At 41.6% G+C, this 27,994-nt stretch overlaps 1 protein-coding gene and 1 long non-coding RNA gene across 2 annotated transcripts in view; one reads left to right on the forward strand and one right to left on the reverse strand.

The window, feature by feature from the left end:
* mmp24 (matrix metallopeptidase 24) lies at positions 1-27,105 on the forward strand. The gene is made up of 9 exons (XM_049022664.1): positions 1-563; positions 12,617-12,765; positions 13,748-13,864; positions 16,199-16,503; positions 17,108-17,269; positions 17,592-17,809; positions 18,527-18,665; positions 19,672-19,938; positions 20,424-27,105. Exons 1-9 carry the CDS (start codon positions 438-440, stop codon positions 20,759-20,761), a joined length of 1,821 nt encoding a protein of 606 aa, XP_048878621.1. The 5' UTR covers positions 1-437; the 3' UTR covers positions 20,762-27,105.
* The window catches only part of LOC125747450 (uncharacterized), a 3,781-nt gene continuing 2,793 nt past the window's right edge, over positions 27,007-27,994 (reverse strand). Inside the window, exon 3 of the long non-coding RNA XR_007399305.1 lies at positions 27,007-27,969. This is a non-coding gene — a long non-coding RNA (uncharacterized LOC125747450). The remainder of the gene's footprint in view (positions 27,970-27,994) is intronic.

A 27,994-nucleotide genomic window follows, 5' to 3' on the forward strand; every position in this document is an offset into this window, starting at 1 on the left:
AGCGTCACATATCCTACCGCACAAAAGAAAGACGTGTGGCAATTATGCAGCACAAAATAAGTGGACATTGTCAGTTACTGCTGGAACCATTCAATCCAGTTTTTTAACTAGGTATGGAGGCAGTACGCTGTGCCACTCGGGTGGATGTGTGACACGGCAAGCGCGCACCCGACCTGGCCATCTGAGCGCTGCAAAGAGCGACCGCCGCGCGCGGCTGGGACGCATCACTACTGTACTGTACCTCCTTTAGTCGTGCAGCTTTAAGAACTGAGTCTGCGCAATGGGCTCCCGAGTTTAGTGGTCGGTCTGCGGTGAAAATTAACCAGAAAAGAATACGGAATAAAGGAGAATCATTCTAACCGAGGAATAAACATCATACCCACGGACCCAAGACTGGAAATCATAGGCCGACTGAGGGTGGATTTTCGGGGACAGTCATGGCGGGGGTGGGAGTGAAAAGGAGGAAAGCGGGGCTCCCTGGTTTCTGCTGGAAAACCTGCTATTTTCATATTTTATTTTGGGTTGTCTCGATTTGTGGTGAAGAGAAGACCTTCATCGTTGAGGTAGGTCAGAAGCTCGAAACGATATGAAAGGAACCGATTTGGACCGCATGACAACATACCCTTGTCGTTTCTTAAAAAAATGCGTTTGTCTAAAACGCACTGACACTATCCTGAAGAGACGAATAATCTCCATTTGTAAAATAGCAGTTATAGTTCATACGGTGTTATTGTCATATTGTTAATATAAGGTGTATAAACGGCATTTTCCCCCTAGATAATAAAATAAGTAATGAGAGACAAATAAACAATTTGGGAGTCAATAGATCAACAAAGCTTGGCATTGCTGATTCTGGGACTAATTATTTTGTTTTATTCTATGAGCATCCAATACAAAGATTACAAAGGTTTTTGTCCATTGTTATGTAGACGTAATTTAGGTTTTACACTAGTATAGGTCGCTGTGTGCTATGCTCAGCAACGGGATGCTAGACATGGGAAAACATTCCCATCCCAATCGCTGTCCAGTACATTTTGAAGAAACAGACCGTATTTCCAGGGTGTTCGAGTTCGGTTCTTTTCTCAACAAATTATTTCAACTTGACAAGCTAAATATCCAGTTCATTTCAGTGTCAGCTGATGAAGGCACGTTAGTTTTTTTCTGACGAGAAATCATTTGTATTGTATGCTACATATTGAGCCATAAATATCATTGTGTGTGTGTGTGTTCTGTGTGTTCTATGTGTATGTGTGTGTAAACACGTATTAGATTTTTGTCGTTTAAGTTTTGCTCGCAACTACAAGCGTAAATCAGCACGTTCAGAATTTTAGAGATAATACACAAATATAATAACTTGCTCATGTCGTAAATTATTGATTGTCCATATTACGATTTGAGCATTACCAGATAGGATTAGTGATCAGATTATTTAATATGCACACCTACGATTCACATTTATTAATAACAAAATAACAATAATCATAATAATTCTTACAAGAATAAGACTCCGATATACCCCCGCCTCATGGCCATTCTTTTCATAATAAAGAAACATTGCTTTTTTTTCAACGCGGTTCTTTCATCGTAAGCATCGTGTTTATTGTCTCGCTTAGGCGGTTGATCACATTTCAGTTTAGGTAAAATTAATACGAAACATTCTGAGGCGCTGTTGAAACAGTCGCTATTACTCTCAAGTGCATAGAACAAAGAATCTGGAAATTTTTCGCTATTCCAAATATAGCTTCATCTATAATTTATCAAAAAAGGGGGAGACGGAAGGAGCAATGGTGACATGTAGAATTAGATTTTACTGTATATTGCCATACCGCGTTTTTCCTGTGTTTTTACGTCCAACCGCTGTGTTAGATATGGTACTGACTCTCCCTTTATGATACACAGTGTTTTTTTCCGGGGCGGCGTGGGTATGTCATTGCTGTTGAGTACATAAATGCGTACTGTACATTTAGTTCTGAGGAGTAGGCTGTAGGACTCGTTAAAGCCGAGACTTTATGTATGCATGCCCGCGTTATTCAATTATGTTTATGTCTGTGGGATACGAAAGGTTGAAAAAGATGCCAAAGATGTTAACGGATGCTCTGCGCGCGTTTATTTATTTATATGCGTTTTTCTTGGACAATAGAATGAGTGAGAGGGACTGGATCATGAGTACTGGCAGAGATTTCAACACATCAGTAATCTTTTGTGGCAATTTCTTTGTTTTTCATGGATATTTATATCAATCTCACCTAAATGAAATATTGGATAATAAATCAAGATGTTCCATGGATTTGATTTGATTATGTGCTTTGGGTCTTCACACCTTCTTTTGTAATTATTAATACAAGATCATCCATTATTGACCTCATGTACAAATCTGACTTTAAGTAACATGATATTACACACATAATATTTAATTATTCTAATATGGTAAGCCTGATTTGCTTTAGTGCATTGACAATCAAGAGTTGGTTTTTATGAATGAAAAAATATTTTTTTTGCCCAAATAATAAAAGGTAATAGTCAGCTTGAATCTGTGAATTTGCTTCTTATTTGTCGGTTCATTTAAAATAGAATTTTAAAAGAATCTACAAATAACTTCTGCTAATAATACATTTTACAATCCTATACATAATAATAAATTTTACTGCCTCTCGGTCTTTCACTTTAAAAAATCAGCAGTAAAACATGAATAATCAGCCTTTATTCTCGGAGTTCAATGCGATTTCTGTGGCGTCTTGGGAAATATTTACCCGTTTTTTTCTCTCGTGTCAAGACTACTTCGGTTTTTATTTTTAGCTGGTTTTACTAATGTTCTTAACGTATCCAGAGCCCCAATTTTCTATTGAGGTTATCATCTTTAAGTATAAAAATGAGTCGCATTATGCGCATGTGATGTGCTTTTGGCATGGAAACGATAACAGATGTCATCATAGATATGTGATGGCTTTTCTGGGTACAGTGCAGACTGGAACCTGTCATCTGTTTTGTACAGTAAGTGTTGTGATTACAGTGCAGAAGTATATATTTAAGTAAATAAGTATTTCTTAAGGCCTCTATAACATCACTGTGTCAGTATGAAATAAAAATTCCTGTATATACATACACGTGTAAGAATATTTATCTTTTTGCCAAGGATACTGTGGAATGTCATCCATTTATGGTAACTGATTTTATTAAGGCCAGAAGCTTCTAAAGTGCTTTACATAAACAATATAGGATTGTATTGAGGGTTAATATTTATTTATTTTGTGTTTCTTTTAAATGTTATGAACAAAATCATTACAAGTAATTATTATGCAGATGAAAACTTCTGGCAATGAATAGTAATGCTATACAGGAAATTGTGGAATATTAATTCCACAAATTATTAGATTTGTTTTTACTTAATTTAAGATGTTTTATATTTTTGGTAAGTTCATGAATGCAAAGGAATGGTCGCCTGAGTGTGTGTCATTCAGAATGGCTGATGCCACGAATAATCTAGCCTTCATGGAACAACTGGAAGCTGCTGTTTTATAGAAGACGTGAAGGTTTATATTTTAGTGAGTCAATTTGCTCAGTATGTTAAATAATGATCTCAGTTCGGTAGTGCTTAGGAACTGAGAAAGACATACTGCGGTACTTTTTCCAACTTTTCCAGATCAGCTGAGGTTGGGCGCTGTTTTGAAAGATGGGATAGGATCAGGGACAGTGATGGGAAAGCGGGTGACTGTCATGGGAAGTCCTGTTAGGATGTTCTCAGGTGTAGATGAGAGGGTTACCGTTGGAAGTGGCACTCTGACAGAGTGTCGGGGGTGTGGGCCAGTGAAACCGTGAAATAATGGGGGCATGTTTAACTTTTTTGGGGCGCACATTCATGCCATCTGTGTTATTACTTAAATGTCTGCGCGCAAATCCTGCCCCCCTTTTGCGAACTGTAGCTGACAGCTTGGAGGAAATAAACCATTTCAGGAAGCTTTACAAAGTGCAGAGCGTAGAGAGGCATTCGGAAAGCAGGGGGTTATGGGTGCGCAGTGGTTTCTTGGGAACGTTTTGGTGATGAATTTCTCGCACTTCATCCCGCTGTCATCTTAGAATGTCGGATTGAATTAAAAATCCAGAAATGAATATCTGAAACAGTAGATATTTCAGTTCTGGTACTGGACTGGCCTATACTAGATAAACACTGATTGGATCCTGATTGGAATTATGTTCTGTATGCCAATAAAGGTGATGCCTTTAATCATTCTGCCTCCGCGGTCTAAACATTAATCAAATGTAGATACATCTCTTGTGTGCATATTCCTATTTCATTTTCATCTTTACTAAATAACCAAATCTCTTTGAGCAATAATGTATCAATTGCATCTCCTTAAGAGTTATTTTGTTGTCAATGTTTATGGACACAAAGATAATTTGGGCACCTGTCTTATAATTGTAAGAGTCATAATCTTTGGGTCTCATGGTGGCAGACTGCTGCTTCATACCACCGTGACTGGGGGTTTGGACCTTGCCTCGACTCTGTCTGTGTGGAATAACATGGATTTCAACCCCGAGTCCAAAGACATGCAGTTCAGCTAACTGGCATCGCTAAATTACTGCTATGAACTGGCATGCCTTCCAGGATGTGCCCCTTCCCTTTCGCTCAGTGCTGCCTGGGGTTGGCGTCACGCCCCACATGTCCTTCTCTAGGATAAATGGTTGGAAGATTGACGTGTACAGACGCTCCTCTACTTACGAATGAGATACGTTCCGAACGGCCGTTCGTAACCTGAAATCTTTGTAAGTCGTTGTTCAACATCATTTTAAGGGTATACGCAAGTACAAAGAACTAGGATGCTGATAGTACACAGGCTACGCTGCTGCGGCCAGAAGTCGTACTACCCGGAATTGGCGTGCCGAAAAGAAAAATTGATGTTGCCGACAGGAAACGGGAGCCCAAGGAACACAATTTGGACTTACGGTCCTCTTTGTTCGTATGTCTGAAAGTTCGTAAGTTGACAGTTCGTAAGTAGAGGAGCGTCTCTACATCTATCTAAAGTATCTTGAAAATGTTTGCATGTTGCTTTCTATATATTGCTCTTCTTTGTTTGTCAGAGGCTTTTAATTATGTCGATAATGTCCAGGACTGTGAGTCTAGGGCGATCTTGGGAATGTTCATGCAAAGGGTGATAGGGGGCACTCTCCCAGCAGCACGCGCTAATCCAGTTTAATAACATCGATTATTGTTCCTCAGCTACATCTCCAAATTGGCATTGGTTGTCTGATGTGGGTCAACTTGACATTGATGAGATTAAGACCCCGTCGTGTCCACTGGCCGAGCGAGCGCTATCCAAAAGTTGTCTCTTGACAACAAACGACAAGGAAACGAGACGGTAGCCCCGACGGCGCGACTGTGGTGTCTGTCAGGAAGATTTTGTGCCTTACTTACCGTTCGGCATCTCGTGATGGGTGAGTTGCTCAGGCAGGATCAAATGGGTTTCTGGGAAAGACAGAGAGGGATGACTCACTGGGCTAATGTGTTTTTTTTCTCTGAGTGGTCAATAGAATTATAAGATAGGCATCTGGATTTAATCTAATGTGACATTTGTTTTGCTGCATATTGGGCGGACAAGTTGGCTGAGGGATCACTATGTAACAAAAGTTCAGTTGTAATTGACTGCAAGGAGATTGGAAGATAGAATAGAAGACCGAGGAAGCCTGGTGTCCAATGGTGCAACAGGCATTTATTTAATATTTCAACTCTTGGCCTAAATTGCTCAATATATGATATTTAATTCTTGGAAGCTTAATAATGATAATATCGTCCACCTGCTGAATCTCGCGAACGGTCTCAGGAACTATAAAGGCTAAAGTAGGATGTAAACAAAGGCTGACATAAGGCCGCCTCAGAACGTTGCAATTGAAACTGAAATGTCTTCCTTTTTCCTTTGTTCCAACCCACATTCATTGTTTTTGGCCAGTTTTTTTCTCCCATTTGGTTTGATAATAACCATAGAGACGGGATGGACGACCGTTGTTCTTTTGTTTGCCGAGATATCGCACATAACAACACTCGCTTCGCTTTCTTTTTTCCCTTCCCGCTTCAATATTGCTAACCTCATTAAATTTGACAATAAATAGATAATTGAGGCAGCGTGTGAAGATTTGTGTTGAACGACCAATCCCTCTCTGACATTTTATATTGGCACAGCACATTAAAAAACTGAAAACGATATAGATTTGCATTAATACTGAGCTTAGAATGTTTAGACACCAACAGATTAAAGGGATTTGATCGTTACCTGCACATATTATAGTGTAGAAATTAAAGACATTGGCTCAATGTGCAAACATTGTCACTTTTAGGTTCCAGTGCTTTTCAACAAGATATTTAACTTGAACTCCTTCAGTAAATTATCCAACTTCAAATGGGCGGGCAGGGGTTTTGGGGGGGGGGGGTTCGTTCTGCATTGCTCTGGATCTAAGCAATCAAGACTGCAGTTTTCTTGCATATAAAGATGTCCACGTTTGGTACAAAATAACATTTTTGTAGAGTAACTGATGTTACTGTTGCAACCAATAATGATAATTGTTGTCTCAGGAGCTATAGTTGGAGATATTTTGGATGTTGGCAAAAGACGATTATATTATGGACATTATCAAATTTTGTCAACTCGAACAGAAATTGCTCCTCGAACAATTCTATTATGAGTTCCCTAAGGTTTTCATAGATGTAGAGTCTATTATTAAGAGATTTGGTTGCTTCTGAACATGTAGTAAATTAAGAGAAGCATTAGGCCTTGAAGATTTAATGAGCTGCATTAATGAAGGTGCGTGCTGGCTCCTTTCCGAGCAGCAGTTCACTCCGGATGCAGCAGACTAATTTAAGGATAGCCGACATCGCCGCCTTCGCGCGCAGTATCGTTTGCCCTGAATACGTCTTTCTCCGCCACCACGTGCGGCGACGGAAGAAAGAAAACGCCACAGCCTCCAGCGTCCATGCGGAGCGTCGCACGAAATCTCAGCGATACTGAGAGCCTCGGCCCTCACCTTGTTGATTGTTTGCCTTAATCTTTATAACCTTTGTACAATCATCATTCTCATTAGCACCGTTTTTTGTTTGTAGTTGCAGAAGCTGGGCTCAGGATTACAGGAAGTCTAAATAGTCACAAATCTTAGCTAGCTGTTATTGTTCTGGTTTGTCTTTGTTCGTGTAGGGAGAGGAAGTGCGGTTTTATTCGTTGACCATTCCGGGCTCTTACAGTGCACTGGCGTGTCCTACAGTGCCTCCTCATCCTTTGTTTGCTGTGGATTTTCTACCCTCCCCCATCCAGTTTCCCTCCCCCTCTCTCTCTCTCTCTCTCTCTCTCTCTCTCTTTTTCTCCCTAAGTGTCTCTTCCCTCTCCTTTTTCTAACTGTTCTCCTGATTTTCTGACCACACCTCTCCCCACTGTCTCCACTCATACACACACACCGCCCTGTCGACGAGTGCGACTCTGCGAGGCTCGCCAAACTGCGAGACGACAGTGCCATCGCCAGGTACGCCGTGCGTCACCCATATCCTGGCGTTCATCGATCGCCAGGCCATGGGCTGGGTGGTTCCCCTCCGGGTCGTGGAATCTGAGAAGGCAGACGTGATGTCATGGGGCGCCATCCCTCGATTAGCCTCCGCTAATTCTTCTGCCCTCCTATTGGCAGCCGTGCCATGTAGGGTTGTCATTTGGCCTGGTATCACTGCTCACATCCCCAGCCGGACACAACAAATCCGAACATCTTTCTCAAATGGGGAGTGGGGTTGGCAGGGGTATGATATCAACAAAGACGCGATGATCCCTCATCTAATGTGTGTCCCGTTGTTTTGCTTTGAAATATGTCATTAATAAGACATCCAATATCTCCTAAGTTATGCTGTGGGGGCATTTAATTGCACAATATCTGTATCCTGCATGTAAATCAGAAGGAAACTCAGCACTTCAGTGATGCCACATATTCAAAAATAGACAAGTGCGTGTGTGTTTGAGTGCTTCAACTTTCGGTAGGTGAAATGCAGCTTCAGCACCGGCAGTTCCCCAAATATCTGATTTATTGCTGTCTTCACTTGCTACTGTAATGTTTATTGTGCTGGGGGAAAACAGTAAACCTGCGAAGGAGAGGAGGCAGTGTCGCAAGGAGGATCTGCTAAAAATAAAACTGGGGATCTCAGATATAAATCCATCTTTGCCTCTTGGTGCTATATTTAGGGCTGCAGTTTATCATTTTTAGTCACAACATCGTGAGGTTTATCTGCTGCAACAAGTAGTGAGTATCATCTGAGCTTCTCGCCGGGCAACGCTCCAAAGTATCCCAAATGACATTAGATTAGGTTTTAGTTAGAAGTTCACCTGATGTAGTCCATGTTAGGACCGTAGCTGGTTGGAGAGCTTCTCATTCTTGTTTTCTACTCATTAGGTGAGGAAATGTACACCCCCTGCCCTGCATATTTCAGTCCCCTCTTTAATAATAAATGATGTTGCATTGGTTTAAGCTGTCAGTGTTTTGTGTGTGAATTGTTGACCTTTTCTCTTTTTCTTTCTTATTTTTTTCTGGTTGGACAGCTCTGTGTAGTAGTGAGTCCACATCATGCACGAGCTGCTCTGCATGTCTTCGTGTTCTATGGCCAGATCCTGCTTCCATGATCTCTGATGTACTTTCCAGGTTAGGGTTGGGGTTAGGAGCTCGACGGGGGGCAGCTGAGCCCTTGGGGTTATAAGATCAAACAATTACTGTAGCATTACGTATATCTGTTGTCTTGCCATTAGAAATGGACTTGATATTGAAAGTAGTATTTGTATTTGAATGTCACCCATCTGGACATCAGGGCATGTATTATTTATAATTTATTATAATTATAAATAATTGTAGATGAGGTGTAAAGGCCAGAACCTGCTGATCAGGGCTGCTGATCTGTGGCAAGGTTTGTCGTTGGTGATTCTTACCGCGTTGACTTCATTGAGACCATGACTTATGTTCCCAGAAGCAGCCGGCTGACCTTTAGCTTCTAATTGCGTTTTCAACTAGGGTAAAGTTTCGGGAATTGTTATGTGTGGGCGCTCAGAGGGAAATGTTGGGGCTGAATGTCCTGAAATCGAATGGCTGAAAATGTAGAAGTGGTTTTGATTTGGCTACACGTATCAAAGGTGAGGTATCAGTATCCTCTGAATGTAAAAGTGGTTACATGGTGTGCTGTTGGACTGTAGAACCTCAAAGAGCTAGTTAGTCAACCAACTGGGTCACAATCGAAATGAATGATTAGGATAATTTTTACATACATTTATCTCCCTGGTCCCACAGTTGCATTGTGCATTTGACCCTGATGATTGATTATACTCTGATTTTAAGTTTTTACTTTCGCTTCATACTCCATTTGGGGCTTCTTGCCACATTCACTGTTTCCTGTTTTTCATGTATTTGTTGCTGCCAAATGACTATATTTAGTTTCAGTGTTTATCTTCTCAGCAACTAGGGTTTGTTTTCCATCAAAATATGAATGTGTGGCTGAAACACCATTTTATATTAATCATAATATTTATTGTACCATAAATTGTGAACAGCAGGAGAAATGTTACATGTAATAATGCATCGACGTATTTTATATTTTTACATTTTGCATTACCTTAGAGATATGGTTGAATCAGACTAGATATCTTCAAGACATATTTAGAACTTACGGGCTGTATGAAACAAGAGCGATGGTGTCAGGAAGCTAAAACTTTTGCATTATTTTGCTCAAAATCAGTTCCTGGATCAGGAACTGAGAGAAATGTTCATTTTTGGTTTGCATGCTTATAGTGTATAGCAGTTGCCTGTTAATGTGCATTAAAATTCATTCATTCATTATTCCTATTATTAATGATGGAAACATCACACAAAATGTACAAAAATCTATTAACTTAAGCAGTGATGTTCCATGTGTCTTTGCATAAATGATTGGGGGCTGTTCCACAAAGCAAGATTTCTCAGCTTGCAAGGTTAGCTTAAGCTAGAAGTCATGATTGTCCAATAGGAATGCTGTTTACTTACACTCTTATTGGACAATCATGACTTCTAGAAATTTGAGAAACTGAAACTGAGAAATGTTGCTTTATGTAACAACTCCCTGGTCTGATCCTACAGCTAACATTCATTTTAATTTTTATGTCTGGCTAGTGATAGGATAAGCTGAAAGGGAGTAGGATTATTGAATGTAAAAAAAAAGAACAAAAACCTGGAAACATTTTAATTAATAAAAACAACTAATAAGTCACGGCATGGTGGTGCAGTGGTTAGCACTGTTGCCTCACACCTCTGGGTCCCAGGTTCGAGTCTCCACCTAAGGCACATGTGTGTGGAGTTTGCATGTTCTCCCCATGCCGTCGTGGGGTTTCCTCCGGGTACTCCAGTTTCCCCCCACAGTCCAAAGACATGCTGAGGCTAATTGGAGTTGCTAAATTGGCAATAGGAGTGCATTTGTGATTGAATGGTGTGTGAGTGTGCCCTGTGATGGGCTGGCCCCCCGTCCTGGGTTGTTCCCTGCCTCGTGCCCATTGCTTCCGGGATAGGCTCTGGACCCCCTGTGACTCAGTAGGATAAGCGGTTTGGAAAATGGATGGATGGAATTAATAAGTCATTCCTACATTTATGTTTATATTTTATCATCAGTGAGTACTGCAGAAGTATTCTTGCATGATATATGTAAAATATTAGATTCTGAACTGTTGAATACATTTTGGATGTAAATAATTGCTTGTTTTGTTTTGTGTTCTTCGTGTTTTCATAACATGTCATTTCCTGCACTATTTACTATTTGTTACTAAGGCTAATAGATAGTCCACATGTTTCTGAATCATATAAAGCTGGCAGGCTTCAGCGGAAGGGAGACAAACTGGTCCTTGAACTTCTAGTTTTTTTCCCCCTTATAAACCCTTAGAGTTCATTTTCTTTCCTTTCTTCTTGTCTGGTGTAGCATCGACTCCTCTTGCATAACATCTGGAACAGCCTTTTGAGAAGAGTGTCATGCAGAAATGCAATGAATTAACCTGAAGCTGCCATTCAGAAATGGACTAAAATGCCTCGTCGTCTTTTAGATAAGATTTTAAATTTAGCTTAAAGCTTGGGATCCTTTAAATCGGAGCTTGATAAGATAATAACAACTTTTAAGCCATTAGTTGAATTCTCCCCCAAACAAACCTGACGGGCCGAATGGCCTCCTCTTCTTTGTAAATTTCTTCTATTCTGATGTTATTATTTCTGAAGCTGACTGGTTAATATTGGTTTTTGGAAAACATGTGTAACAAGTCCCCTGTGAAGCTAACATAACCACCTGGTAGCTAACGCTCACATCATCTAGCCGGCTTGGAAACAGCTTGATGAAACAGCTTATTACGGTTAATGTACTTTGAATATTCTGCGTATGGTATCATGTTGAAAATGAAGAATGGGGCACCTGCTTTGCATAATGTTGCATAAAGCACATTTACATAACTAGCCACTGTTAGATTGGCTGAAATCTTACTTGGTTTTAACTCTCCATCTTGAAATCATGCTGAAGTAGATTTAGCGCCGTCGGATTCAGCCAAAGACCTGTATTCTGTGAGTTTAATCCATTTACTAAAGACTAAATCCATGGCAGTGATGAGCATGTCATATTGTAATCCCAGCAGCATATATGAGAATTATGCAAGCTAATGATGTTGACGGCACTCAGACCTAGAACTTTAACCAGATTAGTGTTTTGTTATTTTGCACTAAGTTGTGCAGCAAAGACAGAACTCCGAATTTTAATTCTAGCAACATGAATATTATTCCATTGAGCTCAGCCCTTAAAATTTTTGTTTTGTAATATTAATAATATCTGAATGATTCATTGAATTATAAACAGATCTGCATTAGCGGGATGTTCCAAATGGCTACTTGATTGTGCCATCAAAGTACATTAAATACCTCGGAATTTTTGGAACAGCGGAAATACCAGCCCCTTGTAGCCACTAGAGTTAAAATGCCTGCCTTTCAACACTGCTCTCTGGATTTTTTCGTTAATGTCGGGAAAAGGGTAATTTTTCTTCCTAAAGGTCATCCTAATCATGTACTAATGAAGAAAATCTTTAGTGTATAATTTAGAGTGTAATGCCCTGTTTTTTTTTTCATTTAGCGTTGCAAGTCTGAACATAATCACTTTACTCTGAATAATATTCTGCTGAATAGTTGAAGACGTCAATATTTGATAGCCTGACCTCACACACTTGTCACACGTGGGGAAAAGTGTTTTTCTCGTCATCCTAACAGGTTGCACTGCCTAAATGAGTTGGTACCTTTGGGTTTGGGATTCTGCTTTGTGCCACACAGATGCAGGCAGGATTGTTGGTATGAAAGCTCGGGTACATTACCTAAACTGATTAGGCTGGTGCAGAGCGCTGTATATGAGACCTCTGACTCAGAAGCATCTCTCCTTCCACTGTAAAGAGGAAAGGCCCCTTGGCTGAAGAGAGGCCTTGTTATATATAATCAGGAGCTTTTTTTCGGGCCAGCTGCTCCAGATTTAGCCTGGGTGACTGTCTTGCATCCTCCGAAGCATCCGTAGGCATCACTGAGACAGCATCCCCCTCAAAGCCTGCGAAACTTTGCTTCCCTTCCTCCGCAGACATGGCTGAAGAACTATGGCTACCTGCTCCCCCACGACATCCGGACGTCAGACCTGCGCTCAGAGAAGGCCATACAGTCAGCTGTCGCTGCTATGCAGCGTTTCTACGGGATCCCAGTAACCGGAGTGCTGGACCAGACCACCATCGAGTGAGTGGCACTGGATTTGTTTTTGTTCATATTTTTTCTTTTTTTTTGTATCAGCGTGCTGCTGTCATCTTGCTGCACAGATATTGCGGGGGCGAACTAGGCTAGTAAATTAGGCTGCAGCATCCTTATTTCCAGAGAACGCTGGAAACACCCACCATCTAGTCAGCAACAATTTACCTTGCTTGAACCGGGACTGTTTTCCATTGATATGGAATTGATTAGGAGTCAACAGTTCTTTAAGGATAGGTCAGTTCTCCGGCATTTTACGCCTTTTATAATGATTGGGCCCAGATGGTGTGACATCTTATAGTATTTATACTAAGAAGTCAGTTTAATTTTACTTGAAGGATTTATTTTTAGTAAATAACAAAAGAGATCTGTAAAGACACCGCCTTTAATTCTGCTTCACTGACACATTTAATGCAGTGAATAATAAGCATTCTTTCGTTAAACGCCACAATAACATCATCTGCTATGTTTCAGGCTAGTAACGTGAAGTGCAGCTGAGGAATGCGTTACAGTTTAGAGAAACCTTACATTAGGGGTTAAGTATCATGATAAAATGGGGGCTGTCTGATGTGTGTGTCCTGTCCAAAACCCTCTGTTAAATGGGATAGCCTCGTCACTAGCTAGCATTGAATATGCAGTTACAGAAAATGGATGGATGTACAGAGGGATATGCATTATATATCACTAACCGGAAAATATCTTATGATGTAATACTTAGTCTATACTGACAAACCTGAGCAGTGATCTGAGCCAAAAGCACATCTGAAAGAGTAAAATAAAGAATTCAGAGTATGTGAGTATATATCCATAATAGCTAGGTAAGGGGTGTTACAAAATACTGAGATGTACTGGATTAGCAGTACTCTTGTGTTGCTTGGTGCCTGCCACCACTCTTCCTGGTGCTGGTAATCCTCCCAGAGCGGCCGGTTTGTCGAAAGGGTTTCAGTTACAGCTTGTGCCTGTGTGATCCCAGGTGGATGAGGAAACCTCGATGTGGAGTCCCCGATCATCCCCGGATCAGTCGCCGTCGACGGAACAGACGCTACGCGCTAACGGGCCAGAAATGGAGGCAGAAACACATCACCTACAGGTAGGAGGTCCTTCATCTCCATGCCTCCAGCCGACCGGTATCTGGATTGGTGATCTCATTTCCTGCTCTTCGCTCACAGAATCGGTTAGCATTAAGCTAGGTAAAGTGTTGGTGTTAGAAATAGACATTTCGTTTCAGTCACTTTGGATGTTAAAACAATGCTAATGATTTTGAGGCTCACAGAAATTTTACATTTAGGGAAAAAAAGAAGGTTTTTAGGAGTCACTTTGGAAACATCAAGAGTAATTTAAATGAAGATCCAGTTTGAATATGAGGGATTTATATTCTCTTCTGACGCGGATTTCTATGGTCTTTGAAACGGTTTTGCTTGAAGGGTATTACATCTAATCCACGCTTCCTTTGTATCTATTTTAATGAAATGAAAAGGATCGAAGACTTAAACCAAACCTGAAACTGTTGAATTACATCCCAAATTTTAGCCTTCATATTATTCATTTTGATTATAACTTGTACCGTCTTAAAGGTCCACTCCCAAGAAGATCCATTTATATTTGCTCAATAGCCACAATAAAAACATGAGACTTGATCGATATTATGGTGATGCTTCTTTTGAGACCTTCTCAGATGTCCGGGTCATCTCTGGATAACATGAGCATGTCTCATTTTAATGAGCCAATGACAGGGAGGATCGAGACTGTCGATCAAGACAGTATAGACAATGAATATTTATGAGTGACATGGCCGTTGTTACGTGGAGGTCAGCTGATAATGGATTTTCAACCTGAGTGTTGTTTACCTACTCCTAGGTTTGGCATATCAAACCTGCAAGTTACTTATAAAAGAAATCTTTTTGATAAACAGCTGGGCCTAATATTAAATCTCAGTTTGCCCGTCATTTTCTTTTCTTCTGTATGCCACCAACCCATTTACTGTTGGTTTTGTATGAAAATGGTAACAAATCTGAAAATGAATCTGCATTTGATTCCAAAGGCAGGTTAATGTGCTAAAATTATATCATAAATTGTATACTGCTAAATATCCTGTATACAGACAACATGATCCGCCAAATTAAATACCTGAACTGCGTGGTACAGGCAGGAAAATGAGCAGGATTAGGAGGTATTCACCGTTAAACGAGGCAGGATATTTGGATATGTGGACTTTGGACTGAACTCTCAGCCCCACAGCTGAATTGCTTAGCGCCTGATTGAAGGGAAGTAAATTATGGGAGGTAAAGAGTTCAGGTTGTTAGTACAGGAACCGGCTCTCTGTTTGTCCCCCTCCTGAAGGTGTAATGAACACAGATAGCAGATATACTTTTCAAGTGTGTAATTCTGCAGTATTTAATTTGCCGCCTCTCTGCTGGTAGTTAGCTGCGTAATTACTGAGAAGGTCTAGCAGAATCCCTTGCCTTGTTGTAGCTGACATTTCGCTAGCCTTTAACATTACAGCCGGACCGCATCCTGCTTCAGACGCTGTTAGCATGCTCTTAGGCACTTCTGTACCACTTTCTGTCAAGGTTTTAACAACATGATTAAAATGGAATAATAATAATCATAATAACAGTGATGTTAGCCTTTTCTTCATTAGCACGCACCTACGGGGCTGCACGTTAGAAAAGCTATTTCTATAGGGAGCATATTTGCGCAGGCCGTGATATTTGCGCTGCCAGGTCCCCCTGTGCATTGCTGTTACTGGGCAATAAACGGACGTAAAGTGGTTCGGTTGGAGGTTCCTGCCACGGCGATTCAGAGGCTGCACACCGTTGACACTCCTGATGCTGTTTCCTATCTTCCTGCCTGCCTTTCTTTTTGCATATATATTAGAGCATTTAGCTTGTGTCTCCCATATTTCTGATATGCATCGCTTATGCAATTTGCCGTGATTTGCTGAAATTTCATGAAACAGAAAAAATAAAAACGTGCTAAGCAAACAAACATCTCTCGCACGGCAGCGTGAGCAGAGCGGCTCCACTGCCGGAGATGGATCCTGCACCTTTAAAAGTTTCTTTCAACCTGAAGCTCTATTTTTAGAGGCCTGGCTACTGAGTCTGATTTTATCTTTGAGGACTGTCAGAGCACATGGCTCCGTGCGGGTCGCTCTGTGCGGGTCGCTCCTGCGGGTTCCTGTCTTCCGCTGAGACTATGTAAATCACACTGGGACAAATCAAAACCCGTATGAAAGACGAGCGTTTATTTTAATTTATGGACTCGGTTGCCAGCTGCTTCTCAGAATATTTATTTCAAAGCTGCTGCAAAACAGCCAGATGAGTGTGTGTCTGTGTGTGTGTCTGTGTGTGTGTGGGAGGGAATTCGGTGAGCATCTAAGCATTAATAAGTGTCACACCTGTTATTTTTTGCTTCCTCCCGGCAGCATACACAACTTCACGCCTAAAGTAGGGGAGAAGGACACGCAGAAGGCTATACGGCAAGCCTTCGACGTCTGGCAGACGGTCACGCCGCTGACATTCGAGGAGATCCCCTACTCAGAAATAAAGAATGAAAGGAAAGAAGCTGACATCATGATCTTCTTTGCCTCTGGGTTCCATGGCGACAGCTCCCCCTTTGACGGAGAGGGGGGCTTCTTGGCCCATGCCTATTTTCCTGGCCCTGGAATTGGAGGGGACACGCATTTTGATTCCGATGAACCCTGGACATTAGGCAATGCTAATCACGACGGTACGAATCTAGATTAATCAACATTTGATTAATAGCATGACAGGCTGGATGGGAGGCTGTGCCGCACCAAGCAACAGTTTCACAAACATACAAAACATAGTTCAGTAAAATGACATCCTGTACAGATTCATGAAGCTAATTTTGGTTTGCAAGTAACACTTATTTATCCCCATAAATTCCGATTAAGATCACATAAGCCCGAGTGCTTTATGTATTAAGTATTGTGCTTGTTTTAGGATTTTTCTGTGAAACTGAGGTGTGGTGGCATGCAGATAAAGCTCTTTGAGCTTTTGTAGAGTGGCTACCTTTCCTACTGCAGGAGAATGACGCATGTGTTTACTGACAGCATGCAGCGTTTGGACCAAGATCTCTCATACAGCGCTTGGCATATGGGACCTCCTTTAAATAGACCGTGAGGTCAATAGCGGGCGATTTGCTAAAATAACAGATTTCTTGCTGTGTCCCCTGGTGTGGCACTGCCACTCTTCCTCCTCTGGAAAAAATGTACCGGGGCGGGTGCGTCCGGGGTAACGGGGCTGTCCCGGTCCATGGGTGAGAGTGTCATGTGAGTTATGTAAATGTGCCCTTTGGTGTTGCTGCGCAGGGAATGACCTCTTTCTGGTGGCGGTGCACGAACTGGGCCACGCCCTGGGCCTGGAGCACTCCAACGACCCCAGTGCTATCATGGCGCCCTTCTACCAATACATGGAGACGCACAACTTCAAACTTCCGCTCGACGACCTTCAAGGCATCCAGAAAATATATGGTACGATTAATCTATGCCTCTCTGCGGAGCAGTTTAGGGAAGGATATTGGCTCTACAACCTGAAGGTTGCTGGTTCACGTCCCACTGGGAGTCCTGGTGTAGCGCCTGTGAATAAAGTATTTAACGTGAATTATTCCAGCAAAACAATTGACTGTATAAACGTGCCAGAAAAATACACAATACTCTAAAGTGCTTTGGGTGCTCGAAGGGGTGGAAAAATGTTCTATATAAATACAATCCATTTACCATAATCCCAGTTTGAGATGTACAATAAATAGTGGCGGGATTTTTTAATGACGGTAAAATCTGTTCAAAATCGCAGGAATCCCCACTGCCATGGTGGAGCCCACCCGGCCACTGCCCACTTTACCGTCCCGCCGAACCCACTCCACCTCAGAGCGAAAGCATGACCGGCAGTCACGGCCACCGCGTCCGCCTTCCGGCGACAGACCCTCCTCCCCCGGGAATGGGAAGCCCAACATCTGCGATGGCAACTTCAACACCGTGGCCTTCTTCAGGAGGGAGATGTTTGTTTTCAAGGTGGGAGTCGTTTTCTGCCTCCCAGTCTGTCACCCGATCCCCGTCTGCCGGTTTGATTACAAACACTGGGCTTGGTCGAGCCCCAGAAGGCAAAAGATGCATGCCAAGATGGAGGACAGCTTGATGTTTAGCGTTAATCAATGTATTCATAAATGCTTAATGCGTCTGCTTGGGACAGGAGGAGGTGTTGTGCATTTGATTTTATTTTTTAACTTAAAATCTTTCTCTCTAGTATCATGACAGTTGCTAATGGTGAACGTTGCGCCTATTGAGTTGTGCCTATGTATATTTTCATAGGCTAAGACCTCGCCATAAGCCTGAGTTGGATGATCCACTTCTTTCAGGCAGATAAATAATGCATTTCTGTGTCAGGTTTCTTAATTCACTACTGTTTCCCTCATGTGGGTCAGTATCGACAATACAGCACTTTTTCTCCAACGTCTCTATAAACGCTCTTCAAGTTACTGCCATTTATCGTCATGTGTGTATGTGCGTATATATATATATATTCTTTTGAAATAATGACTAGGGTTGTTTTGGGAGAGATCCGTTGCGCACTTGGTGTACGTCTGCTTTGCAGTCAGCAGGGGGTTTCCTTGGACGTCGCCAAGTTCCGCCGCAGCCAGATGATAATGAGCCGCGATTGATCTGCTTGTTTTGTTTCGTTTTTTTCTTTTTTTCGTGTTTTTGTTTTTGTTTTGTTTTCCGCTATTACAGGATCGCTGGTTCTGGCGACTGCGTAACAACAAGGTGCAGGAGGGCTACCCGATGCAGATCGAGCAGTTCTGGAAGGGTCTCCCCGCCCGTATCGATGCCGCCTACGAGAGGTCAGATGGGAAGTTCGTCTTCTTTAAAGGTATTCACCCTTTCGAGTCTCACAGGCATTTCACACTAGTGAATAGAACTGAAATAGTGAACCCTTGTTTTGGATTGGAGGGAGAATTCCCGATCATGTTTGTTCCCGCACCTCGGCCTCCTCCTTCGTACCCAAAGCTGCCGCAGCTTTTCCCGAGCCTTCCAGCACATGAGTCACACTCTCACACTTGTGTCACACTCTCAGCACGTGGCTCGGCGACATCGATGGTGCCGCAATATGCTTTAACCGTCCGCATACAAACACGGGCACGGCAGAGAGAGGTGTGCGTCACGGTGGATCGTCAGCAGTGCCACTGACAGGGACCAGGGGGAACCGGCCTCGTCGGCTGTGGAAGCTAATGCAGGACTTGGTGTGGCAGAAGCTCCCGAAGAAGCGAGACAGTCAGCAAAGCCTAAAGAGAACAAATGTATCTCAGTTCTCTTCCTCATTTGCTCCCGGTGGCAGCTGTGTGTTTGGGGTGACTCTGCACTGTCACCTTATCAGTAATCAGTTGTACTTTTCAACCATACTGAAAATCCATTGCATTCCTGGTTTTCTTGAATTTCACTTTATTAGGTTTTTCCGTTTTATTAGCTCACGGGAGTTTTACTTGCACAAATATGTTCTGAGAGCAGAAGGAAAAATTATTGGTTCAGAGAGATAACCAATCAGATTGTAGAGGAGATGGGTCCAAGCATCCGGAAGAGGCGGGACCAAGACATTTGATTGTTGCTTTAACCTACCTCCTCTACAGTCTGATTGGTTATCTCTCTCAGCCAATCATTTTTCCTTCAGCCTTCAGAACATTTTTAGTAAGTAAACCTCCCATGAGCACTTTAATAATCTATGGGCACCTGTATTTGGGTGCAAAGTTCTGTCTCTCGTAAAACAATCTGATTGTTTGCAACCAAGCCCAGACGAATGTTTAAAACATGTTCTTTTAGTCGTCTCCGGGAGTGACGCTGCTTCATCTCGTTGCCTAGTGACGTGTGTTGTTCCTTGCCAGGTGATAAATACTGGGTGTTCAAAGAGGTGACAGCAGAGCCGGGGTACCCGCACAGCCTGGTGGAACTGGGCAACTGCCTGCCGCGTGAAGGCATCGACACCGCCCTGCGCTGGGAACCCGTGGGGAAGACGTATTTCTTCAAGGGGGACCTGTACTGGCGCTACAATGAGGAGAAACGGACAGCTGATCCCGGGTACCCTAAACCCATCACCATCTGGAAGGGCATCCCTGAATCACCCCAAGGTGCTTTTGTCAGCAGGGAAGGCTGTAAGTATTCGGTCATGTGACAAGGGCATCGGGAATGAATCTACCTCTGCATCAGTCTCACAACATTCCACCAGCATCACCGTTGGGCACAGAGCCCCAATGGGTTCTTTGATACAAATTCCTTCTTTTCCACTCTCACATGGAAATGCATAATGGTAATTGGCATGGGGTTTCTGACTTGTTGGATGTCAGAGATGAGTACCTATGTGCGAATTGCTATTACGCAGCCTCCCGTACATTGGATGGAGGGCCCCAAGAGGGTCACTTTGCAACCTCATATGTGACATATCGCATAGGATATATAACAACATGGCTGCAAAGTGCTGCTTCAGCACCTCATGGCTTTCAGCCTCATAGCAGCTCTGTACCATTCATTTACAGAATGAAGCTTCACAAAACCTTGGGTCTTCTGCACCAAGAATCCAATGAATGGTCTCTTCATCCACGTGCTTAATTCAGTCTTTTTTTTCCTATTTCCATTTCAGTCTACACTTATTTTTACAAGGACAAGGATTATTGGAAGTTCGACAACCAGAAGCTGACGGTGGAGCCCGGATATCCCAAATCCATCCTCAAGGACTGGATGGGCTGTGACCAGTCCGAGATGGAGAAGAACAAGGACCGGCAGTTGAGCCATGACGACGTGGACATCATGGTTGCCATCAATGACGTGCCCAGCACGGTCAACGCCATCGCCGTGGTCATCCCCTGCATCCTGTCGCTGTGCATCTTGGTCCTGGTCTACACCATCTTCCAGTTCAAAAACAAAGGAGTTCAGCAAAACGTCACCTACTACAAACACCCGGTGCAGGAGTGGGTATGACGGCCAGGGGTGTGGACTTCGCCACTTCCGGATATTGTTGAGAGGGCTACAAAGAAAATTAACAAAAACAAATCGAGACGACTGAGGAGCACCATGTGGCCAGTGCCTGCCTTGAACAACCAATGGTGAAACGGGGAAGTGGGGGCCAGGGTGCTGTCCACGTCCTGCCTCCACAAGGACCCAGTGATCATCGAGTCCCGCGTACCGTATTTAGCATGAACCGAAGCACAAATGGCTGAGAGGCCGCTGACTCGAGGGGAACTCGTGATCTCCTCCACCTCCGGCCAGACGAGCCGCGTGTCCACTCATACCGGGCTGTGTCACTCTTCTCCACACCCACACTGTACGTCCGTGGGACTCCCGAGTGGCTCTTGTGTTCGGAGGGCCACGGAGCCCTGTGTGAGTGCTCTGAGCGGGCCACCAGCAACCTTCGTCTCTTTCTGTAATATCGACTTGTACATGAAATCGAAATTATATCAAGTAAAACATTAGAAGGGAAAAAATTGACAAAATTATGAGAAAACAACAAAATGTAGGTAGAAAGGCCATAGAAAATAAAACCAAGGATTTTTTTTTTCTGTGGATGGCTTAATGTTTTAATTTATGGAGCGTCCTTAAATGATCAAAGGACGTATGTTTTTTGTGTGTATACAAAAACCTTTTTTTACTCCCTGACTTGGCACATTCAGGCTTTAGTGATGAACGCTGGGCTTTAAGAAGTCCTCCATCAATAGCTGACACGCAGCGATCCCAGTGCAAACTGGCTATTTTCGGGACTGAGTAGATGTGGATGAAGCAGGGGGGATGTGTTCTGCATTTCAGCAGGTCGATAGTGTTAACGCTGTATCGCTTGCTTGAGTCTGGTTGGCTTTTCAGAGTTTGGTCCATGACTCCACATAAACCAAAAAGCACATGGGCTGTCCTGAAGTCATCCATGTCTGCCGCGTGGTGATGATGATAACAGTAAGGCCAGAATTAACTGCTGTGTTGAAGCAGCCTTAGTCTCACTTTAACTCCTTGCAGTGACTGACTTTCTCTATCTGTCCGTTGATATTATAGATCCATACACATCCCTGCATATCAGTCTTGATGCCGTCATCATTGTAATCGTTTCACGATTCTCCCCAACAACAGGACTCCTGAAAGTGTGTTAGCAAGTGGGCTTTTTTAAAAGGACAATGATAAATGTTTGAGAGTAAGGCTGCTTCTGTGCTCCTGTCTAGCTATTTGGGTCTGTAGGACCAGGCATATTAATGAAGGTGAATAGATGTTTGCACCCTCAAAAATAGGAAGTATTGATGCATTATACATAATGCTGTAATTCAGTCCCATGAATTGTTTTCATTCATTGCCTTTGCTACCATGATTGTTTTATAAAAATGCATTTTGTGACATCGGTCAAGGCAGAAATGGAACAGATTTTGCGAGGATATAGTTTTTTTCTCTGGTCAGATAACTTTAACCCCAATGGGGTCTGTTCCACTGAGAGCCGTTTCCTTTCTCGTGATCTCATGGCCCGAACCACACAAGTTGAGACGAGCTCACAGATGACCACCGTTAGATGTCAAACAATCAAAGCCATTTGCCTTGACGTGACGAGATTAGCATTAAACTTCTCTTTTTGTCTTACTGCGTACCTGTTGCACTGTTGGGGTTTAAGATGAAATTGTTTTAATACAAATTGTTAAGTCAATATTGACAAAAATCTTGTTCATGCCAATATTTCATCCAGGAAGAGAGAAGAATGTTTTGGGAAAAGTTCGGTGACGTGCTCCTAATCCTACTTGCAGTATGCAGGCAAAATTTCTTAGCTACATAAAACATTTGTGGGCAATTGAATGACAGATCTGGAAATTTTTCTCAGTCACATATTTTTGATCAGTACTCATAAGCATATAGATATTGATTCATCAAGGCAGGAAAATGCAGTTATTACTAAGTCCGTTTTTACTCTGCAGTAGGTTAATTTCAAAGCCTACCTTCACTGCAGTATTGGTTTGGTTTAATTTAAACAAGTTTATACAAACCTATGACGATTAATATTGATGAATTTGAATTAAATAAACGCCTGAAATGTATGTACTGTACAGAGCTTGCAGTGTATCCGACATATTTACAATACTACGAGATTCGACTGTTAGACATAGTCAGAGATGGGGGATGGGACTTCCATCAGATGGTTATCTGGATTTATGCATTTGCTTTTTGAATTATTTTTTGTATCTGTTAGATTTACCTGCAAGATTCCAAAGCATGGACATGTATCGTCGAGTCAGCTCTTTCTTTAACTTACCGCGCTTAGAAATTGCGTACATAATTCATAGCTCTGCAAAATCCACGGTTGAGCAGATCAAAGTCGATGTTTTTTTTTTTTTGGATCAATCCTTTTACCTGAGAGAATACAAATTATGGGAACCCTTCTGGGTTGCTAGAAAGTACTATGGTGAATATGAGCAAATTATGGGACAGACATTAGAGGTTTTTGTTTACAGTTAATCTTACCTCTATTATGGATTCCAAACGCATCATGCATTTTTGGACCGTTCTTTAACATCTGGCGTCCATGCCAGACTTAAGCCTGAAGATCTTGCATGTCTGTTTTCTCCAGTCAATCAAGCGTGGCCTCATTGACTCCTCTTAAGTGATCCTGGATTGCGATGGTCACGAAGGGTAGCCGACTTTCCGCGATTCTGCTTCCGTGGTCCTTTGCCAGCCATTCTTTATTCCCAGAATTATAATCTTGGAAATGCAGCGGCCAGCACTGCGCTCCTGATTTGTCTTCTTGCTGGTGAGCCCGCTGAACCTTAAAACAAGACTGGCGTGAGATTAGAGATCGTTCGTAAAAAGTCTTGCTCCAGATTTTCCCGGATTTTTTAATCGACGGCAAACAGTTGGTAGTGCTTTGTGTAGTAGAAGGTGCTAACTGTCTCTATGAAAGGCCTTGGCACTTAGTAGTGTGTTTAATTATAAAGGTACTTTAGCTGTATTGTTACTTGAACGGGGGCTGTTTAGACACATTTCTCTTGAATGAACTGTCGCTAACGTACACAGACGGCCGGCGGCAGAGGTCTTTCATACTTTCTGTAAGGCCAGCTTCTCCAGCTATCCCTGGGAGATCCCTGACTCCTCTTTTTCTGACCTCCAGGAGCTCCATGGTCCTGTTGTGGGCATCATGGCAGCAACTGTCTTGATAGCTCTGGTTCTGTGTTCATATGTAACTAACTCGCCACCAGTTTAATTTCCCCATTGATGTGTACATATGACGCACGGGTGTTTGCTGCCAGCTAAAACTACTTTTATTATCCTTATATGTCATTTTTGGAATTAAAATCCATTTCACCATTTTTTCTTGAAAATTCTTTCAGTCTTCCAAAAGCATTTATAACAAAATCCTGAAGTATACCGTTCATATTTGATTTATTTTTGCCTTAACAGTCTCCTGTGGTATATCATTAAGACTCTGTGCCTTGTCTAGAAAATTTGCAGTGGCTTACTCTGATCGATATTTGCCACAAGTACTAGACCTTTATGTGGGGCATCAGGGTTTAAAAGGAACTTCATTTGTCTTAACATTTTTCTTTTTTTCTTTGACAAGTATCTTGCATGCTTCACATCAGAAAGCCTAGATGATAACCTGGAGGTAAGCGTTAGGGTTTTGCTGAACCACTTAGCATTCTGTTAGAATTCTAGTGATGGATATAGAACACCGAATATAAAAATGATGTCTTACATTGTAGTCCCCTACATTTTGGATGTAATGACTTTACAGCATGTGTTCAGATTTGCTTTTCGGTGCCTCATTGTCTTACTGGATAGCAGAGTCACTGTGTTTGGGTAAAATCGGATATCCTTCTGCCTGGTTTGAAGTCCAGACATCTCGATGAGCATGGTCATACAAGTTTGAAAGGTCTCTGAAAAGCTAGACGTGAGAGGTGGCCATTTCAGAAACGTTACACGCCGCAGTTACACTCCCGGTCTTCCACCGTTACGAGAATTTTGGCATGTAGAACATTCGTCCCCTGGGCTTGTCGAAAGGACCAGCTTTTGGTTTTTTTTTGGAGTGTTATACTTACTGAGATAGATGCGCACGATGTACGTAAACTAGCTCCCTGTCACTCTGCATCTAAAAAGATACAGATGTGGTGATGGGTATGGCGATTCTCCATAATATGCTAAACATCTGTCATCTGAATGGCATCTACAGAAGCATCAGTCCAGTCCGTTGCTGTATCAGGGTATTTCAGGTTTGAGGTAATCTTCCTGTAGCATTGTTCATACCTTAGGTTGCAGCAGACAGCCCATCTGTTATCACAACCTTATGTTCACATCGCCTTATTCTGAGTTTCTGACTACTAAATATAAACCTTCTCCGTAAACTGCTGTCGATCGGATATTTATATGGTTATTTTTAGTCTCTAAAAAAAAAGCTTGGCACTCTTTAAAATGCAAGCAGGTACCCACCTCAGATGACATAAAGCCATTGTACTGATTCCGCTGTGAGATAAGCAGTCTAGTTTAGGATATTAGTCAGCATAATGGAGATTTTTGCTAAATATAGGATCCTTTTGAGGGAGCTGTCGTATACATAATTGATAAATCTCTTTACTGAACTGTTTTTTTTTTATTTTCTTCTATTATTCATACATACATTTGGTATCTTAATCCTAAAGACTAGAATATTTGTGGACCCAGGTTGATGAAAACAGTGATCTTACTTGGAATCAGCTCTGAATCTGAATTGCTATATAATAATTCGAGCCAGGTATATTAATATGGAAGTTTTAAAAATCTTTAATTAAAAATGGTAATACATTGGCAACTGTGGATATAATTATGCATCTGTTTTATTTCCTTACTATATAGCAATGATATTCTAGACACTTATATGAAATTATTCAGATGTAAATGTTTAACACTATTGCATATTTAATAATATTATTGAATGTTTATGGTAAACTGGAAGTACTGCATTGTATCCAGATGTGTGAAATGTCTTGATTCAGAAAGTAGTATGGTACTGATGAACTGAGATAGATCAGAATATTTGTGGGATTAGTATATATGGAGAACAATCCTGATCATCACTGAGATGTTTCCCAGAAATTAAATACGTATAAGTTATAGTTTGAGGGCATGAAAATGAAATGTGCCCAAATCACCCTTTTTCTGTAATTCATCTGTCAAAATAAGTTATACAGATATTCTAAGGAAACATTAGAAATTTAAATAACTGCAGAGCTTCCTTCTTTGTGAATATGTACCAGATCTTGAACAACAGAGAATTGCCTTTAAATTGCCTGTTGTTGCCTTTTCTGTTTCTAATGTATTTTTGATTTTAATGGTACAAAATAGCAACAGAAGACATATCAAAACTAGTTCAGACTTTTTAATTAAACAAAATGTATTAAATACTTTGGATAACAAAGAACGAGTCAGATTTTAACAGGTAAAGCTTTAAGAGAGATAAAAGTTTTTTATCACTATTTTAAAGATAACTTCTTTTTAAAAAACTTGTGCTTGAAATCTAACTTTCCGCACGGATCCGTCACTGTTCCACATGCAAACGGTTAAAACTGGTTTGACCTTTTTTTTTATTATTTTCAAGTGCATTTTCTGTGCATATGTCTAAGATTCTGCCCACCTCCTTGTTAACAATACTCAGTGCAGTTTTTTCCCTAATCGCTAAATGCAGCCACCTTCACAGTGGTTTTCTCCATCTATCTCCCGAATCACAGACATATATAATGTGGATGCTGAAGCTCAACGCACCAATCCGACTGTCCGTAAATGCCTCCCAGGTTGTCCGAAAACTCCAGTGTAACTGGGTGAATTGAAAACCAAGACTAAATTTTTTTTTTTTTTTTTTTTTGTAACTGTAACACAGATTTTCCTCAATTGTTAACATTTTGGAAGAATCAAACCTCCTTGGGGTGTAAGTTCACAGTAACGGGGATTTTTTTTATTTACTGTGGATTCTGTTCAATTGTTTGCCATTATGAAATGAGGTTTTTGCATAATTAAGGTCAGCATAACATCTCATGACAAAACATGTAAATAAAAAGGATACATGCACACATTGAGATTTAAAGTCCTCTTCTTTTTTAGGTGTTTTATGTCAGCACTGCTGTTTTTATTGCCTTTGTTATAAATAGGTCAAAGGTTTGTTTTAGCATATTAAATCTTTATATATATACATATACAAATACATTTTAATTATTAATCATACTGACTGGAGCAAGATATCATTTTGTTTACCATTTTATTTCTTTAAGAAATCCACACTGTGTATAACAATTTCACCATGTTGTATTTTAAAAGGAAATGTTAATAAAATAATCAAGTTGGACGCAGCCTTTTTTCTATAATACATGCGGACGTGCAAGTCACGTGACTACCTACATACTAGTGTCTTGTGTCAGGGACATTTTTCAAGTTTAAATATACGATGCCAGTAACATGCATTATTTACGGGTTGCAACCACCCATGTTGTTAACTGGGATAAAGGATGAAAGACAGCCGTGGTAGAAGATGAAAATTGGCTGTAGGAAAACAAATATAAGGCGGACAAGAGTTTCTTGATTTCCATTATAAATGTAATTGATTAAGTCTGACAAAGACTGGATAGCAGCATGCAGTAGGACGCAACTAAAGAAACTGCATTTCACACAATTATTTGCTGTACGCGGGATCACAAAGAAACATATGTCCACAGAATAATCAAAAGCGGCTACTCCTTGTATGGAAATGCATTTCCTCTTTGATTGTGCCTATTGAATTAATAATACTGATCAACACCCAATTCAGAGTTAATTAGAACAAAAGTCAGCACACATTGTGGATATTCAAGGCTAAGGTTGTAAGATGCATTCCTCATGGGGAGAATCTATGAAAGGAACAAAAATAAACTCAATCAAATGAATAAACCTGCACTTAGGCATTCACATGGAAATGCATTTCAGTCACAGCCCACCAGCTTCGGGACATTCGTGCTGTAAACGCTCAGTGGTTCTAATACCAATTTGTACAAGAGATCATGAAACACATATCATCCACCACTTTGCTCCCCATCTTGCACTGGGGCAAGTCACCGGCAGCCTGTGGGGGGCGCTCCACGGGCACTGTGCTGGGGAAAGTGTTGGTGCACACCCTGCTAGGCTGGGCGGGAGGGGCCTTCTCTTGCCCAGTATGACTCAGACCTCCTCCCATCCTGGGCAGATAAAGGAAACAGTGCC

Source organism: Brienomyrus brachyistius, chromosome 8 (genome assembly GCF_023856365.1).
Source record: "Brienomyrus brachyistius isolate T26 chromosome 8, BBRACH_0.4, whole genome shotgun sequence".
Taxonomy (NCBI): Eukaryota; Metazoa; Chordata; class Actinopteri; order Osteoglossiformes; family Mormyridae; genus Brienomyrus; species Brienomyrus brachyistius.

Coding starts and splice junctions, on each gene's coding strand:
- mmp24 (XM_049022664.1), top strand. CDS start 438: ATGGCGGGGGTGGGAGTGAAAAGGAGGAAAGCGGGGCTCCCTGGTTTC. Junction 564..12,616: donor AGAAGACCTTCATCGTTGAG/GTAGGTCAGAAG, acceptor CTTCCTCCGCAG/ACATGGCTGAAGAACTATGG. Junction 13,865..16,198: donor CAGAAACACATCACCTACAG/GTAGGAGGTCCT, acceptor TCCTCCCGGCAG/CATACACAACTTCACGCCTA.